General features: G+C 39.8%; 2 protein-coding genes across 2 annotated transcripts in view; both read right to left on the bottom strand.

Annotated features, from left to right (window-relative positions):
• Positions 1–2,765, bottom strand: part of LOC144523242 (transmembrane protein 266-like) — a 41,970-nt gene extending 39,205 nt beyond the window's left edge. Inside the window, exon 1 of the mRNA XM_078258684.1 lies at positions 2,728–2,765. Coding sequence (XP_078114810.1) covers positions 2,728–2,765 — 38 coding nt within the window. The remainder of the gene's footprint in view (positions 1–2,727) is intronic.
• Positions 2,766–9,685: 6,920 nt separating this feature from the next.
• Positions 9,686–19,555, bottom strand: fbxo22 (F-box protein 22). Its single transcript, XM_078251991.1, has 7 exons — positions 19,354–19,555; positions 18,946–19,078; positions 18,482–18,569; positions 16,916–17,014; positions 13,711–13,863; positions 13,452–13,617; positions 9,686–11,591 (listed from the first exon to the last, which is right to left on the bottom strand). Exons 1-7 carry the CDS (start codon positions 19,482–19,484, stop codon positions 11,198–11,200), a joined length of 1,164 nt encoding a protein of 387 aa, XP_078108117.1. The 5' UTR covers positions 19,485–19,555; the 3' UTR covers positions 9,686–11,197.
• Positions 19,556–19,977: the final 422 nt, after the last annotated feature.

Here is a 19,977-nt window from a genome sequence, read left to right as displayed (position 1 = left end):
CAATTGACTCAAGAATTTGGCACTCAATAAGTTCCTGTGAAGGCCCTGAAAACCTATTAACTCAATCCTTCTATTACTATGAGTGATGCCGTCCTACATAAATATAAAATCATTAGCCAAAGTTGGAAAAGTTCTGTTTATTTCAACTGAGAGATTTGTGTATTTTGTCTGTGATCTTCTGGCTGGTTTAAGGTGGACTGGGCTCAGTGGCCATGTATTTCTGAGGACCAATGAGGATTTTGCAACATTTAAATCAGAATGTGATGACAGTTGTGCGGTTGCCTGCTTATGTTTTTCAAAAATTAAACTGTTATTTAATTCTAAATATTTAGGGTTATGAATAACTACATAGGATTTAGTTTCCAGGGGCTTTAAATTACAGGTAAAAATACATTTGCACACACTATTTAGTAGAAGCAACATCCCCCTACTGTAGTTATTTAATCTTTCAAGCATACCAGTTATGTTTAATAAAAACTTACAGTTGGTGGCTTTCAGTGCAACATTACTATTACTGACTTAGTTCTGCACTATCAAATTATCAACCGAAGGGCATGCAATGTGTCATTGTGTGTCCAACTACAGTAATGTGTGTCAGGATGGACTAGTATGCTGTGTGGAATGTGGAAGTTGTCAATGTGCCTCTATGACAAATACCTCTGCTTATATTACTTGGCAAAAACTTAATTCCCACTCTGAGACTGTGGATGTGCAGTATTATGCCACAGCAGGTTGGCCTGATAGATGTTGTCCTCTCCATGCTTCTCCTACACACAACATCTCATCTATACCACCTCTCATCTACAGCACAGCAGCAGGTTTGGCTCTCTTCCCAAACAATCAGTACCGTACACATAACCACTCATGACAGACACAAGCTGTCCGGAGCCCTCCGGCTCACAGCTTACAGTAATGTTCCCTGGTGCACTGCCTGGCTGCCAGTTGAGATATCAGGAAAAGCTGCTGACCCAGCCCATAGATTTGTACAATGTTCGGCAAAGTTTTTATGTGGAGCAATAGGGTTAGGCATGCATTCTGAGATATTGAATGAATGAATGTTTTGCTACTCCACTCGCAGACTTAAACTTGCTTTTTTTTGTGTCATAGTTACATTAATGTTGCATGGAAAATGCAGACTCATTTACAAAGTGGGCTGTACATCATAGCTCCCTATAAATTAAGCCCAAAACAGACTAAATAAACAAAAATGAATATTATGAAAAGTATAGTATGAATTGAACAGCTCCTTGCATTCAAAAGGTGCTGTTCAGTATACAGGTGTTGTAATAATTTTGTTATAATTCATTAATATAATATACATGGCAATGACTGTAATGCACTAAAATCCAAACAATGTCAATGAAAAAAACAAACAAAGGACAAACCCGCCTCTGTTTCTAAGTATAAATACAACATTTTTGCTGTCTTAAATACAAATACTGACCTTTCTGAGTAGTTCTTATCTAACGGGAAAGTGGCAATTGCAAAATTCTCAAAAGCATTATTTTATGGAAAGACTGCAACTGCAGAAAAGCACCCACAGGAAAGAAGTGATATTCAGGGGAGCAGGATTCCCTGGGGCTGGCAGATAAAAGTACATTGTGGACTGTAGAGTTGTGGGCCAGGTAAGAAAGGTCATTATGTGACAAAAGTTGCTCAAGGGACTTCACTGACCATAACAGAAGGTCATGTAAGTAACTGGAAGCCAGTGGCGCAGAAGAATGTTCTGCCTCCGACAACTAGAGGTGTCTCGCTCATGACCCTTGGGACCCCTATGCAATAAGACAGACTTGCAAGCAGCCCTTTGGAACAGAAAAGAAATGGCTGTGTTTGCTTATTAGCAAATGTTAGCATAAGTACCTAATGAACGTCAGCATGTTAGCATGCTGATGTTAGCGATAAGCTCAAAGCACTGCTGAACATTAGTACAGCTCAACAGAGCCAATAGCCTGGCTGTATACTCTTAGTCTTGTTTAGGGGCCATCTCTCTAATATCGGCAAACACATACAGGTATAAATAAAGGCATACATAAATAAATAAATCTTTTGAAGCCTAACTACAGAAAAACTAAATCCTAACAAAACATGTATGGACATTCTGATATCAATTAGGCTTCAAAGTGCTTCAAAGTGAACTCCTGTTAATATCCTGTTTAAACTTTTATTGGAAACTGTTCTAAATTCCATCTGCACTCTGCATTATGGAATAAGATCTACTATTCACTGAATGAGATCCATTTCATAGTAGTCCTATTAGCAGTGATACAGTGTGCATTATAGTAGGTGGTGGATATGTCTATGTCAGGCAGCATACAGTCTAGTACAATTAAAAAAAGGTACCATGGAATGGAAAATCTGCTTTCATGTTTTGACATATACAGTAGTGTAAATATAGGCAATATATCAAGAAAATGAAACCAGAAAATAAGCCATTATATCCACATTCCATTACATCAAACATAGATGTTACGCTGCTTATCACCTCCCCTTGAGAAGCACAATGGCAGCTTTAAAAAATACACTTTCTGTGGGAGTAAAGAAAATGTATTTCCATCCAGGCACATTTTATCCTGAACCACTCTCTACTCTGTCCAAGGCCTAAGTGGACTACAAGATCAACACACACACCTTAGATTAGGCTGTCTGACTACAACGCCTGAGGATCTTAAACACACCCAAAACTTGGCCACAACATGGAGACACAAAACAGATGTTCTCTGCTCCCACCAGCTGCTGTGGAGAACTTTGGAGAAGCTGGACATCATTGTGTATTAGTGTTATGCACTCATCGCATAGGAGTATGTACACTGGTGGTGTAACAGCAAACACTGCAAACAATTTCACAACCTCTGACTTATAGTCAGACTCAATGCCTAAATGTACGGCATATAGACATTTCACACTTGCATGTTTGTTGTAGCACCATAAATTTAGGAAGTCTCTTTTTCTTGCTGCTGAGAAAGTACAGACAGTGAGTAACGTTGTCTTTGTTGCTGACTCACATACAACGTAATATAGATTTCACACCAAATGACGAAGACGACGCAAAAGAAAGACTGTCAGCTTTTACCTATGGGGCTTTACTGGCATCTAGATTAAAACATGCTAAAACAGTGATGCCAGCAGAAAAAAAAATGCTTCACCTCACCTTTCGTACCACTTGTATTTTGGTTAATATGTATACACCTTAGTCAATTCAACGGTCTTTTCAAGGTAATAGCTTGGAAAACACAACTTGGCATTTGGCACAGTGTTCACATTGTAGGACAAAACACCTGCCATCACTGCTTCAGGTAATTTCTTAGAACACCCAATTCAACTTCCAGAGAAACTTTTGTAATTTCATGCCAGTGGATATTAATGAATTCTGCCAGGCACATTAGCTCATTAATAATATTACAGATTAAACTATGATGAATTGGTGGACTGCACAATGGACTGTAGCGGCCCTGGTGTGACCAGTCTCTTATCTGACCTTTACAGATACAAGCTGTATAAGACACAGGAGACACAGAGATCCTCCTGGGCCAGGACTAAGACAGCACATGTACATAAGTCATCTTCATAATGGAGAAGTCCGTGGACCTTTTTACACTGTGTCAGTTTCCAATAATAGATTATTTTAATTTCTACAGACACTTAAGGGAATACGGATCTTGAAAGACTTAATGAGTGAAAAGACAGATTTCTGTGGACTTGTGAAACTGACTTAACTGACTGATTTGTTTTTTCTGCACTGTATTTTAAACATAGGAGACACAAAGTATATTCTGTACGTCTGTATTTGAGGTATTGCCTGCTGCATCTTGGGCATTATGCAGAATTTGTAGCAACAGTCGTTATCTTATTGAATTTTGAATGTATAATTCAGTAAAGACTGAGTGAATAATTATAATGGCATTTCCAGGAACAATTTACTGGAGGGAGACTTTTCCAGCAGATAACACTGATTAGTTTGAAAATGACAACATAATGATGATATACTGAGGAAGCTGTAATGATATAGGTGTTGGCAAGGATGGCTCCAAATGTCATCAGAGATAAAGGTATCTTGAAGTTGCTGAGTCTTTCATAACACATAGTGAGCAAAGACTGCAAAAGATGTAAAATTATACACCTCATCCCAACAGTGTGGTTCCGGGAGTGAAAATCCCATTTATTTATATTTTATTTTGATTATTAGCCATAATGTTTAAACCATCCGAGGTAGACTTACCACGAGCTACAAGATTGTCAAACGAAGGTGTATGCCCCTGTAGAAGCCACAAGTCTGTATGAAATCAACCTTGTTTTATTTGCGATGTCATGGAGAAGTACTCCACTACCCACAATCCTCAGCATAACAGCGACGTCTCCAATTGGTGGAGCTCGCTATTACCATGGAAATGTTTACTGCTCCTGTGAACGGCTAGCGAGCTGCTACCACTGAAGTCTATGATCGTTTATGTACACAGTCTTGTAAGTCTTATTTTCGTATTCTATCTGTTTTTCATTTTGTGACTACATTTTTGTCATCATTATTCCAGATTGCATTGTGTGGGTTTAATAAGAAACAACCTTTTACGAATATAAAAGGGATTTACGGTTGAAATAAGACCACTAATAACAAAAAGTGTGAATTTCGAACCTAAAGGGTTTTTGCGAAGGTTTTTCCAAGAAAGAAACTAAGACTTACAGTGACGACTATATTTTAAAGTACTTTTTCCATGCCAAGATGGGTGGCAAGAAGGCCCAGTTTGGAACTGGTAAAGTCCTCTGGGAGGCCAGGTTTGGAACCGGAGTTGCAACAGAAAACATAAGTCCTCTGGGATGCCCGAGTTGGACTCAGTTAACTTGTTCTTATACTGCACTGTAAATTTTATTCTCGTCTTTTATCCGTTTTTAATTTTTTTTTTAATCGTTTTTAACTGCTCGTTAATGTTTTATGTAAAGCACTTTGAATTGCCCTGTTGCTGAAATGTGCTATACAAATAAAGCTGCCTTGCCTTGCCCCTTTGTCTTTTTCAAAATGTTTTTTTGCGCCGAATCAAATGTTTTATGGTCAGGATTCATCTCGTGGCTGGCTGGTTAAAACTCTTTATATACAATGGAGCAATTGAATGGTGACTGTTGAGCTCTATTGTACTATGAACTTAACGTGTAAAATCGGTGTAGTGTCCCTTTAATTTGATATGCTGACTGACAGATACTGACTGACACTCAGGCTTAATGTTTTAAAAGCCAGTGTTCTTTTTAAAAACATATCAGCCCTAATGCTCATCATAAAGATTTCCTAACTTACATTTGTTATTATCCATTGCTAATAAACGGCATACGTTATGTCAGTGTACTTATGAAAAGAGACAATTAAGCAGAATAGGGGGACACTCGTAGGCAGCATTTCTCCCAACAGGTAGAAAGACACCATCTGCTTGTCAACTCTCACCCTCTGAACCAACATCCAACCTCTTCACCCTCCCACTGGCATTGAATAAACAACAGGGTGAATGAAGGGTGAAAGACGAATGGTCCTGACCGGTGCCGAGGACCCTTTAGAGTCTTAAAGGGAAATCCACCCTAAAATGCAATTTACTGTATACATTAATCTCATGAAGTTAGACTCTTGAGATTAGATTTGCGGACATTTCTTCTTAAACCAGTTACAAATTTAGTACTTTACATGAGTATTTCCATTTTCTGCTACTGTCTACTTCCCTACATTTTAGACAGAAATATTAAGGCCCAAGGAGGTCTAATTGTCCAATATTTTACAATAAGGCAAATATTACAGAAAAGTCCAAATAATAAATACAACTTTTTGTAGCAGAACTGTTTTCTTCTTTCCAAACCCATTAATATCTCATGACCCTTCAGATGTAATTTGTGACCCTTTTGAGAGGTCCCTGGACTAAACAACCCACCAGTAAATAATGTAATAAAAACCATAAAAATACTGCTTACACATTGATGCTTCAGTATTAACAATCTAATATCATAGAAAAGAATAAATCAATCACAGGGGCCATTTTTCTGCCGAACCAGTACTTTTATTTTTGATACTTTACGTACATGTTGCTGATAATCCTTCTGTACTATTGCCTAAATAGGATTTTAAGTACTTTTACTTAGTATTTTTACACTGTTATACTGGTACTTTTACTTCAATAAAGGATCCAAGACCGATTTTACAGAGCACTGATACATTATCTACTTTGAAATCTAAATATATCAACAACAAAAAAAAAAAAAAATATATATATATATATATAAAAAAATCTTTATGAAGCTGAGAATATGTCAGACTCTTTGTATACAATCAAGCACTAGTTTGTATGAAATAAAGGTCTGTTTCCATAATAATCACTAAGTATAAATTATGTGTATACTATACATCCAGTGCTACTTTACTATAAACACCAAGGTTAAAATACTTTTGCACATATGGATGAATAATGAAAATAGGAATTAAAACCAAAGTTTGTTTCTCATTTTAAATTGTTTGGTTTTTGTACTGTATCTTAAGGACATGATCATCAGTCTTCAAGAGTGAAAGCTTCTTTCTGGTGGACTGTGGAAAGTGACTGTGAGCTATATTAATCTGTTTTAGGATGCATTTTACCTTAAACACAGCATGATAAGACATTGCTACTGATATCTGCTGAGCTGAGCTCTGTATGGGACCATGAGCAGAACTGGTTCTCTTATAAAAGCACAAATGGAGCAATGATTTAGGGCTATTCATCTAGGTCAAGAGAATAAATGCAGCTAGTTAAGAAGAGACAAATTAGAGAGTCATGCTACGCCAGCAGAATCATGACTTAACAGAGAATAATGATTTTCTAGTGTTCTCCCTTACCTCTTACTCTTCACACACACACACAAACTAACAAACATGCACACAGGCTACAGCACGGTCCCTCTGTAATGCATCAGCTGTTCTCACTACGCACTTGGAGAGCACAGTTTAAAAATGGAAAGCTGGGAGAAAACTGGAGGTGGAGAGGAGTTTTTGGAAAAATGTTTAATCTTAATCAATATACTATATATTGTTCCACAGAGAGGATTAGCATGACACGTATTTACGGCTGCAGAATGGACGCTTTGTAATCAGCATTGTGTAGGTGTGTTTCTGCATCTCAGTTTGCATCTGTGTTCAGCATTCAGAGTGACCAGGGTAAGACCATGGATGTATTAAGAGAGGGTCAGACCCCTCAACGGTAGCAATGTCTGTGTGAATAAACGTCATTATTGTAAAAAAAATAAAAATAAAAAAGGGAGGCACCGAAACCTGTTTCCCAGGTGGAGATCAGAAAAAAAGAGGCATACTGGAAAAAGTGTAATGTGAAAGGAAGACGATGGAATCCATAAGAATGTGGTCTATGTCCTACAGACACTCCCTATTAACAGTTCTGCATTTCTGACATTTAACCATACATGTTCATAGGTTACACTTTAAACCCATTTTTATTTTTTTTGCCATACATGGGAAAATAAAATAAACACTGGTTTGGAATATGAGGAGAGTGAGGAAGATGAGAAATAAATGGGCTATACTCACTCAGCATTTGCCATGATGCTGGCTGATGGATAGAGGAGAGATGTGGAGATGGTTGTCACAAGGTTTCCACACAGTTCTGGCTGTTTTAGTGCTGCAGTTCACCTTTTCACTTGATAGTTGCTGCTCTCATGTTGAACCTGGGAAGAACACGGTCATTATCGCAAGTGAATAACATTTAAAAATGTATTGCACAGTGATGCAACAAACTAAGCAAGATTGACTAATGTTACAGGACTAATAATAATCTGGGTGGCTGGCAACTTTAAATTCAGTGCCACAGTGGCTGGAGATGCAGAAAGTTAGTTATAGGCCCGTTATCTGCAGCATTTCAATAGCAATCAAAACTGTAAAATTCCCTGACAGATATTGTAACAATGTCATACCACCTTCTGATATAAGGGACATTCAATACAAGTCGTTTAAGGAACATTGGTGTGAAGCTCCTTCTTTCAACTGCATCCTACAATGTGTTTATTTTATCTGGTGATGAAAAATGTTAAAATTGGTGGAACTCATTGCTTTCATCACACGCTTGGCATGCCATGAGGAACCTGTTTGAGGGCATGGTAAGTTACAGCGGTAAATGTCAGACTAACAGAAACCCCAACCCTTTCAGCTCAAAAAAAAGTTGTATTCAATGAAAATGTATGACGTCAACAATACTAGATTGACTATGCTCCACGTAGTCCCCAAAATACTATTGTGACCCCAAACATAAGAGAACTTTAGTAAATGTAAACTTTTAAAATCACATTTAACAGTGATCAAACATTTAAACACTCTGCAAACAGAACTGGGTTCATGCATTTTCAATTCCTGCCATTAGAGGAATAAATCCATGCATCTGTGATTACAAATTGAACTGATTTACTTGCTGGTATCAGATTCCAACTAAATGGGAGTTCTGCACACAACTACTGAGAGCTCCTCGCTGTACATAAATGAATTATTTATTTGCAGCAAAGCACCTACCTGTGTAAGATTTACATCGTTGACGGGTAATCGAGCCTCTTGCTGCCCCCTTGCTGATAGTAATGTCTCCCTCGGTGGTGATCAGAGTAAGTGAAGCAGCAGCAGGCTCGCAGTGTGTGTAGGCTGCAGCTATCCTTAGCACTTTTGCATTGGACGAGCACCACTGCTGCTTCCGCTGCTTGGATATCAGTGCAAAACCAAAGAGGTGCTGAAGCTCAAATGCAAGAAGCATCGTCACTCGGCAAGATCATATTAGCATCTAAATGTTATTCAGACTGATCAAATAACGAGCCTTTAAGTGCAATATCCTCCTGGTTGGTAGGGGTTTTAAGGGGTTGCGTGTGCCGCTCTAGATTCAGATCCGCTCCTCAGCCGAGGGTTTCCCCGGCGAGCGCAGCGGGGAACCCTGCGGAAGGAGCTGTCCAGGTGCTGAAGCGAGCCCGACGAAGCCTCGGCTCTCTACCGACCCTCCTTCCACACAGCAGCGGCCGGGCAACACAGCGAATTTCATCCAAACGCCATCAAAACATTAACGTTTTCGTGGCGGAGACTGACAGTAGCCAATGAATCGTGTGACATTTGCATCGCTCCGGTCACGACATAGCAGTCTAAAAATGTTGGCCGTGGAGTGGACGCGTGCGTGTGTGTGTGTGTGTGTATATATATATATACGCGTGTGTGAGAAAAAGAAAGCCTGCGAGTAGATTTTCTCAGTTCCCGATTGAGGCCAATTTTAGAGCGGATTATCGCCACAGATGATTTTATTAGCTTTACGTCTGGTAGGTCGTCCCTCACCGTGTCATGAGCGTTTTATGGTTTCCCAAAATAAAGATACTATGGGAATATAAATCGCCTTTACAGCAATTGGCTTAACCGTTTGTCATTCATCGGGATTAGCCAGTCGATGGTTAAAGCGCACATCAATCAATCTCAAGAGTCTCATCCTTAATTTAAACACGCCTTGACGGGGGCTGCTGAAGATGTTATAGGCTGAGGCTCACATTTCAGGGTGTGCGCAAATATGGGAAAGTGGGGATCTGAATTAATAGTAGTAGGCCTGTAGTAACAACCGAGGAAGGATGCGTAACCTCCAGTGTGCTCATGGACTGGGTCTTAAGATGCTGCTGTAGTGTTTTAGCAGTAGAGTTAAAGAAATGAATGCAAAAAGCACATATCTACGTGCTGAATGTAATTTATTGAGTAAATGAGCAGAACAGTATGATTTAGCACATATTGAAAAGTGCATCAACACCAAAACACCTTTGCTCAATGAGCCATAAGCACTAACACAAAACCTATAAGAGCAGTTGTGTGTATTATGATACAAAGGAGGACTTAAGTATGTCTTTTAAAAGCGAAACTTATAATTTTTAGTAATTTTCTAGAAATTATCCATTCTTGCAACAATCATTGTTGCAGCTTTTATCGAAAAGCTGAATGTCAACATAATCACAACTGCCCGTCCAGCAAACATATATATTATATATGTGTACTGGAAATTGCACCTTTGCGTCATCAGAATATTCTTCTGAGTGAGGAAAAAGCATGACATCAATCAATGACAGGGCCATCTAGAAAATAATACATTGATAAAGATGAATGAATTTTGACAGATACTACTGTGAAAAGGCATCTGTAAAATAGGGACCTTTTTTCCCCCCAAACGTGCAGCTAGGTAGTTAAGTCTCAAACTATACTATCAGGATTTAAAAAAATAACCTTTACCATTTTTTGCTTTAGCAAAGGATACAAATACATCATCATCTACCCCAATTACACCACATTTTCTGACCTTGAAAAGTATATCATCAATTTCCAACAGTTTCCTAAAGTTAGAAACTGTAGAAGAGCCGAGACTAAAGCGAGGGGAAATTGAGAGTTTCAGCTGGTCAGTGTCACTTACACAGCCAACAGATGTACATGAGATAACCATTAAGCCCAACCATTAACAGCTGGAAGTAAGTATGACTTGACATGAACAAAAAAGGAGGCACTTTAAGATCCTGACCGATTTCCCTGTGCCCAATTGAAACATGGTGGATAGATACAATAGCTTGCAAAAGAGAGAATTCATTTGCGGTCTTTTTTTTCCTCCCATTAGCGAGACAAAAGTGTAAAAGCTACGTAACAAGGAAGCGCATTCTAATCAAGATTAGCTTGATTGTGTGGAAGAGGGACCGCACTTCTTACTTACTAATAAAAAGTGCCTGCGCTGAATCAACAACTATAACAATAGCTTGTGGGCCTCAACTGTATATTTTTACTCACCTGCAAAGCAAAACAGACCATGAGGTTAATGTCAGAGGGTGAGATATGCCTTGAATGTGTGCGAAATTTGGGAAAAATAGATACACATATTCTACAAGAGTCACGTACAGTATGAATACTAAAAGAGATAATCAGTTTGTCTTTATATCTGAACTTTGGGAAACTCACTAGTTTTAATATGAAGCTGCGTTTACACACCAAGTCTCAGAGGGACACAATTTGCCAAATGATGCCATTACATTGACGGCTAAAGGGATCATTTTCCTGCTTTACGAACAGAAATGGTGACAGCAATATTCTGAGTCCTAATGTGAGTAACACTGTACAAAATGTTTCTTGTTCCCAACTGCTGTTGCAAACAGGAGCATGGTGGGTCGTCTTTTTCCTCCCGTTTGTCCATTGTCACTGTGGGTCAGTCACTTAGCCTAGATGGACCAGGGTCATGACTGTAGTGTACTCATGCTGCAGACTGTCCGTGTCAGTGTCGCACAGCGTGTAGTCGTCTTTAACGATTCGGTCGCAGCCAATCTCACCGTTGCCAAACAGGCCGAAGAGCGGGGTGTTAGGGAACACCTTGTGAAAGGCGTCCGCCTCTACGTTGGCCTGGTTGTTGTAGTAGTTCTGGCCTCTCCCCACGCAGGCGAACATGAACCCTAGGGTGTTCCTCTCAGGAATTTTGGCTGCCTTTAGCCGCCGGATTGTGGCTTCAGCCGCCTTTGGGTTGCTGATGTCTTGGTCCAAGAGCACAGATGCCCCCTGCACCTTAGGGCCACTCAGGGCCAGGCCCACCACACCGTATGCACCCTGGCTACAGCTACAGAGTAAGAAAAAATAGGAGGGGGAGAGTGTGAAAATTGCAAAGAAAAGCCAGGAAAAAGTGTAAATTAAGTGTTAAATCATAACTTCCTGTGTTATCCACTATAAATTAAAGCCTATTGCAGGGTCAGAGCAGTCCTAAAAAATATGTTTGAAGAGAATGAAAATTAATTTTGGGACGTATTTGGGACGAGAAAAAAACCTTGGAAACGTTACAATGAATGGCAAGGAAACTGACTGCAAGTTTTGTGTAGCACACAGCTCCTATTAAACCTCCTTGACAACATAAACACACAGCACATAGCTAGACCCGCCATATCAGACAATGGTGTCCCGTGGTGGGATACTACAATGAAACACACACACAATATATATTTTACCAACACTAACTATGTTTCCATCCACACGTTTTTATCCGAATGAAGTGATATAGAATGAAAGATGCCTTATGGAAACAGTAAAATTCAATTGAATTTCATGAATATCGACTCAAAGGAAATACGTTCGGTCTCATCGGATTTTATCTTGATCGATATACGGCTTATGCGAGAAACGCTGATGGAAACGTTATTTGCCAAATAGATAATGAATTGCGATTAAGTTTTAGGTCATTTTATGGTTGCAACCCGCCACAAAACGAAGAAGTAGTTTTAGTTCATTTCCGCCCAGTATTTCCACTCTGTTTGCACACGTGGTGCGTGTCAACAAAGACAGATGGAAGTGGACGAACGAGGAGACGAGAGACTCTTTGAATTTAATTTACGAGCAAAATATAATGCTGTCGTTCCCACACCACAGGCCGCCTCCGTTGTCGTCGGACATTTACGTGCATCATCATAGCAATGTGTTAATAGCGTCGTTTTCTTATAGCTTGATATGTCGCTATCAGCTGGCACATAAGCACTATTACAACTTATGCAATATTGATCATTTGTTGGTAGATGGCGCAATCCATTTTGTCTAGCATAAAACTTTGTTCGCAAAAGTTTGCTCGAATGTTGTGCGATTCAGTGCGAAAATGAATGGAAACACCTTAAGATGTCTCAGATCAATTCCATATACCAATCTGACCGCAAAACAGCATGCGACATCATTACGCACAGGTTTTTATTCGCTTTAAAGCCGCTGGATGGAAACATACTTTCACCAGCTTTATTCGCATGAGTTTGTTTACCGAACTTCAGATAATTCAATTGACAAGTGGATGGAAACTTAGCTAATGGGTTTGATTTTACAGTCGATTGGCATGACTACTTGTTAGGTATGCCGATGTGCTCAGCTTGTCAGTCTTGACAGATTTTGCACCTAAACTAGCTACCGTTTATTGTATCATGGTCAAATGGAGATTTGACATTGGACAACATCAACATAATTACCCAGCAATCATCGCTGCGTATCTGTACATGACAAAAATAGCAAACAAAATAAGATATTATTCATTTAATCAAATGTTGTTGTTTTTTTGTTTGTTTTTTGATAGGACCTTCGTCAAGAGTATTTCCCAATAAAGAAAAGAAGGTTTGCCTTTTGGCACCATTTTTTAATTTAACGGGAGATCTTCTTTGAATACAGGCATACTTTCAAATTGGCAATCTGAATCATTCGTAAGGGCCCGTTCTCCGCCCAACATATTGTCAGAGGGCCCCCCTCCCCATGAGCCCCAGTGCACGGCCTGCACTGTCTATATTTACAACCCTGCCAGTACCTATGGAAAGCCAACTATCGTCAAACTATCTATGTTATAGTCAAACTATGTTTGAGGAAGCCTCAACTATTTGAACTTGAACAAATTGTTATTTTTGTACTAAAGCATTATTCTTCTGTATCACTCTGATTTAAATGAGAGACATTAACTCACCAGTGTCTGGGAGGAGAAAAGACACTTTCTACCAGCCCCCCAGCGATGAGAGCTTTGCTCTTGGCCAGCGGCTCCAGTATCTGGCTGAGGAAGTGTGCTCCTCCAGTTTTATATGCCTCATAGACAAACATCAGTACCACACGCAGATCTGGGTTGTCAACTAGTCCTGGAAAGAAAGTGTAAAACAAAAGAGTAATGCAAAAACACGTTCTGGAAGAATTTACAAGATGATTGCGATATGTTGTGAGCCTACACTCACCTGCTTCTTTCAGGGCTGTTGGGGAGATGGACTCTTTGCAAAAATGAAAGGGCTTGATGTGGACACCTTCTATGCTGGGGAACATGATTGTAAAGCCAGCCTCCCCCTCCTGGTATTCCTGAGGAAGACTGGAGTAAGAGCCACTGGGAGTCACTGCACAGAGGAGCAGGCATGAGGTAGAATATTAAGTTATATGCAGTAACTTACATACGTCACGTGGCATGGAGGCATGTGAGTCTACGTTTTTATTCTAGCCAAGAACTAAACAGTTTTTTTTAGCAGCGAGTTCCTCTTCTGTGGCTGACAGTGTACCAATCAGTAAAATCAGCCGTTATCGTGTTTACTTGGAGAAAACCCCGCAGAATATTGGCCCAAGACTAAGAACCACTAAGTACATGTGCTGAAAATGCACATTAATAACTTAAGCATTCTAAATAACAAAATGAAGGTAACTGTTTAAGGTCACTACCTAACTTACATTAATTCTGAGAGGAGACAAGCAAGAGGCACCTGTCAATAAAGAAGACATTTTAAATGTCAGGAGATAGGAAAGCACGGGTGTAAAAAAAAAATAAATAAAAATAAAAACATTCATGATTGCAGAATTCCATTTAGCTGCTAAGTTTCAGACTCCTGATATTGTGTATGCTGGCTCACTGTCACGGCTGTCACAGTCAAAATGTTGGGTGTGAAAATGGCTATAGACTTCTTACAGCCTTAATATCTCCTTAATATACGACGGTTCTTACTACCGTATTTTCCGCACTATAGGGCGCACTGGATTATAAGGCGCACTGGATTATAAGGCGCACTCTTAATGAATGGTCTATTTTCAAACTTTTTTCATATATAAAGCGCACCGGACTATAAGGCGCATTAAGCAAAACACTGCAGGATCGGGACGTAGCCTAGCGAAAGAATGTCAACAAATGATGTCGAAAGGAAACTCAAAGAAGGTATTTACAGCACTAAAAAAAAGCAAGGCAAGTTTGACATTTGGAAAAAGTTCTCAATTGTCAGGAAAACGAAACAAACAACCCCATGAATCTCTTTATTAATAGCCTATAAAATGACGTGTTTTCCCCTGCGGGACGGGAGAAGCCACAAAATCAATGCATTTCTATTATTGTGCAGGCATAAGAAGTTTTGCTGGTGCTGGACATACACATTGCGGGTGCGGGCGGCAGTGTAACACACACGTTGCGGGTGCGGGCGGTAATCGTCCGAAATTCAGCAGGAGCGGGATGAAGAAAACAGTCTCGCGCAGGGCTCTAAAGCACAGTAGGCCTATGTATTACTCCACGACGCTCCTGACTACAGTATCTTGACAGAGCGCCGTGAACCACACAAAATCGCTCCGAGGTCAGTAAGCACAACCAGAATTAATCCATATATAAGACACTCCAGATTATAAAGGCGCACTGTCATTTTTTGAGAAAATTAAAGGCTTTTAAGTGCGCCCTATAGTGCGGAAAATACGGTAACTTCTACTAGAAAAGTATGTTTGACTTTGTAGTGAGAAGTTAGAGGATTTTTCTTCTGATTTTGGCACAGATTGTTTCTTTGTTAGCATTCAGTGGCCATTAGAGAAACTGCAGCTCAAGGCACTATTGTCTTGGCGTCACCAGTCAACTGTGGTGGTTTCAAAACTCACGATAGAAATATACAGTCTACTACAGTAGAAAACTAGTCTCGGAAAGACCAGCATATACAGTACATCAGGAACACCAACACACCAGGTATGATTCCACTCAGTGGCATTAAAGGCACTTCTAAACAGGCTCAGTTGAGAGTTTAGCAGATGGATGAGCTACTGTGCAAATGAGAAAACATCCAGCTGTGCTATGATAAATTTAAAGGAAAACAACAAAACAGGCATCATTCACCACTCATACACCTTTAAGATTTTACATTTTTGCTGAGCTAAAACCCTGCATTTCTACATTACAGAAAACATTTCACTGTATTCAAAATGAGCAAAGACAGCACATTAGTATCTAATTCATTCCCCATCCTCCACTGTGTTACAGTTTATGGAATTCGTCAACAGTAATGCAGAAAGAATACTATGTCTAAGTGTATTACAAGTCAACGTTTTAATACTGTGCAGCCCCACTACCAACATGCATAAATAATTAGATTACTTGAGGCTATGTGGCAGTTTATTACAAGTAATCTATAGACTCAACCTTATCCAATCCAAGATTTCATTCAATTGAATTAGATGCGTGTGGTGACCCTGTGGTGACCCACAGCTGCAATACCACAAAATGATTGTTATCCCAAACAGCTAGGGCTGCCATTAAAACTGATAGACGACGGGAGCCTGTTAAGCCATCATCTTGAGGAAAGAGAACATGGCTGATGGAGAGTCACTTCTCCGCAGGGTTGTGATTATATGGAGAAATGGGGAGCACAGCACCAGGCAGACTAGGCAATCTTTCACAGGGAGAGGCAGGATAGTGCCAGCCACCAGTGGTGCTTTCCAACTAAGCTGCAGCAGTGGGGATTAATGTGTAGTCCTCTATGCTGAAAGGTGAACTAGTCTTCTTTGATATACCCAAAACACCTGGTTGGCTTTCATTTTTTCATCAGGGATCCTAGTAGATGAACGTGCTAAGGTCGCATATTTGTATCTTTATATAGTGCGTTCCATTTACCCTCGGAACTCGGAAACAGGAGCAGGGAATGACGTCATACCCAACTTGACTGCGTTCTATTTAACAAGTCAGATTTTTACTGTGGGGTTAGCTCTAGCCAGGTTAGCCATTGTTAGCAATACCAGCTAATAACGCATTAGGCTGTTTTTGTGCATACTATATACTATAGCAACATGTCCACAGATAGAGGTTGGACAGGACTGTGTGTAAAACTGATTAGTGAGACACAAATAAGACAGAAGTGCTAATAATAAACTGTATGTTACTACAGCTTTCACTGCTGTTGATGCACGGATCTGCCATGTTGGATTTTGAGCTTGGGGTACTGCGAGGTTTTCCGACTTCCCAACTCGGTGATCCGAGTTCAGGGGGGCGTTTCCGACTTTGACCTCGGAAATTCTGACCTCCGAGTATAAATGGGAACGCACGAATAGTTTTCAAGCTCATTTTACAAACAAATTAAATTATTCCCTGTATGTGGCAACCCAGGCATTTTCTTCTATATGAATGAGGAAATATGAGAGGCAGAACAGAGGAACACTTACAGACTACGCCTAGTGTGGTGACGCCCATGATGTCACATCCTTTGGGGAAGAGCAGGCTCAGTTCTTCAACTGTGTCTGGACTGTGGCGACTCTTTTTTGCTTCAGAGTAGTTGAGAAGAGAAAAAAAATGTGTTAATGAGAAAGGTCACTGTTTTTGTTGTGCGGATCATTTTAATATGAATGCATATATTGCTGAAAGTAAAAAGTCCTTTATGCAACAAGTTTAGATTGAGAGAAATTTACACCAGCAAAGCACCTCCTTCTTAGCAATGAAACTGTAAGTCTACAGTGTTGCAAAACACTGCTAAATACCTATTACAGTGGGATCTAAAGGAAACAAATACAAGCAAATTAGCATACAAGCCTTAATTTCCAATTTTTGATTGGCTGGTAGGTGTCCGTTAGCTCTAGTCTGTTTAACCAAGATATGTTGCAAGTAACTATGAAATAAACTTCACCATTACTGACTAAACTCTGAATGACACCTTTAACACATCTGTTCTGGTTATAAACAGCCATGATGTAAGTGCCATGATACACTCTCTAATGGGGTATTTGTGCTTAAAGTGCAGGTGCTCAGTGACAACAGCAATAATTGCAGAATTATTTAATATGTCACAACATGTGCCACTGAAACTGCATTGACAAAGAGGAAAAATCATCATGATACGACCAAACTATATAGCAGTGCTCACTGAGTCCTTTTTTAATGTTAAATGATTACTTTGTCAAGCTCCTCTGAATGTAATAGTGGAGCAAATAGTTTGGCTCGTAGTCATGGCTTCCTGTTAATACTATAACGTAGTACCCATAAACACAAACTATGTTGTATTTTAGTAATATCTTGGAAGCACAAATGGATTTTAGAGAAAGTCCCTTGCTTTGAAACCGCATAATGCCATCCCTCTGGTTCACTTGCAAAATAAACAGAGGCAAGACTAGAGTTGCCAAGCATCCTGAAAAACATTGTACTGGAATTAGTTTAAAATGGATGTGTGTATGATTTTAAAACGTAAAGGATTCTCACAATTGAGGTTTTTGGGCTTGACAATAAAATGGCATTTTTGAAGAATTTGTGTCTTTGTGAACCATCTTCAATATTAGGCTATCTAAGATTTTAAAGCTTTTCTCAAGTCTAATTCCATCCATCGGTCAGATATTTAACATACATGTAAAAACACACATACAAGTTTCTCTATGCATCCCAACTTTATTTTAGGCATATGTGATGCCTACTAATATAGAGTTATGATGCTGTTATGATACAACTAAATCATTATTTATGAAGGATTGTGTCACACCAATTTCCTCATGTCTTTCTGACAGTGGTGGAATGTAACTAAGTACATTTGCTCAAGTACAGTAGTTAAGTACAGATTTGAGATACTGGAGTATTTGCATTTTAGACAAATATTGTACATTTTACTTCACTAGCTACATTTGTCTGACAGCTTTAGTTACTTTCACATTATAATTTTCCATCCCCTTCCTGTCCTGTGAAAACCATGTATCTCCAAATTTGCTGATTTAGAATGTGATAAAGTCCAACAGCACTGAGATCCCAACCTTTATTCTGTCTGTAGCAATATGCTTGTCCATTGAAGGCCTCATAGTCTACCAATGTCAGAACTGTTTTGGGCAGGAGAAACACTTTCTGTAAATAATCAGAAACAGAGCACATGTGTTAAAACCTTTGTCAAGTGCAATCTGGACACAATACACGACCCAACAATACACAAACCCCTATTAGTCATTTTTACTTAAAAATACACATGAAACATATTTTATCAGCTCCTTGACATATCAGGTTTCAGCCAGGTTTTTACTACAGGACTACAAGAGAGATTATTTCTGGCTGAGCATGTACGTTTGAAGCAAAAATTAATAAAACAAGTACTACCATCTGGGCGTTTACCATACTTAGGCTATTTTTATACAGCCATTACCAATATCACATTGTAACGTTACTGCACATTGGCCAAGTAACGTTACGTGTCTTTTTAACGTCCCAAACAGCTTTCCATAATTACCTCCACCTCCTCAGCCAGGATGCTGCAGAGGACATGGGCCTCTGTGTTAGACGGTCCACAGGCTGACACCCAGGTCAGCTGCTGCTGAGTCCTCAGCACTCTTCGGGCACAGTTTCTCCACAGTCTGCACACACTGAGGAGAACCACAAACACACTCAGCTGTACCTGCTAGCTTGGCAAGACCGTTGGCTATTCAGTTTGTGCTTCGGTCAGAAAAATATGACTAAGCAGCTGCAAGTAATTAGCTACACACGAAACGTTAGGTTAAGTAAACGACTTATAAAACACAATGGCGTTTTAGCCGTCCCGCATGCAAGTAACGTTAGTTTCACTTCCCTTCGACAGCCATTAACGTTAGCGAAGTAAACTGTTTAGCATGCAAACATGTTACCCTAACGTTAACGTTACCTTGCGATCCGGAGAAGCGATTTGGTTGGTACGAACGTCAGAATTCGCTCAACCACTTCGGCAACATTGCTGAGTACGTATGAAGCCTTGCTGTCTTGTAAAGAAACGGTAACATCTTCACGTTCATCCATATTTCGCTCTCAAGTTGTTGGTTTTCACAGCACGGCTGCACAGTCACGAACTTTCACCCCTGTTCCGCCGCCGCCGCCGCCGCCGCTGCCGAAGTAACACACTGCCCCCTACGGAGAGGAGGAGCTGTAGCCGTTAAAAGTTTCCCCCTACATTTATAGTAGTTAGTAGAGGAACCTACAGTCTACGAGAGGAACAAATCCTCCAAAAAGGCGTTAGTTTTTTTAGATACCCATACCAACAAAGCACAGCCATGTTTTTTCATGAATTTACCATGTCTAGTTTTATGAATGGATGGCTGCAAGGATGTAACTTCGGGTTGAGAAGTGGGGGGCGAAAATCGTGAAAATGTAGGCTTCTTCGAAAGTGACAGCATCTGCCTTCTGTATTTCTGGAAAGAATAATCAGTATGTCACTAATTTGAGACTGGGTGCTCACAAACAGTAATTGAATACAATAAAGCAAATATTTCGTCAATATCTTGCACACTGCTTA

The sequence above is a fragment of the Sander vitreus genome, chromosome 1, assembly GCF_031162955.1.
Source record: "Sander vitreus isolate 19-12246 chromosome 1, sanVit1, whole genome shotgun sequence".
Lineage (NCBI taxonomy): Eukaryota > Metazoa > Chordata > Actinopteri > Perciformes > Percidae > Sander > Sander vitreus.
The sequence above is the reverse complement of the archived record's forward strand: the minus strand, read 5'-3'. Positions and strand labels throughout refer to the sequence as shown.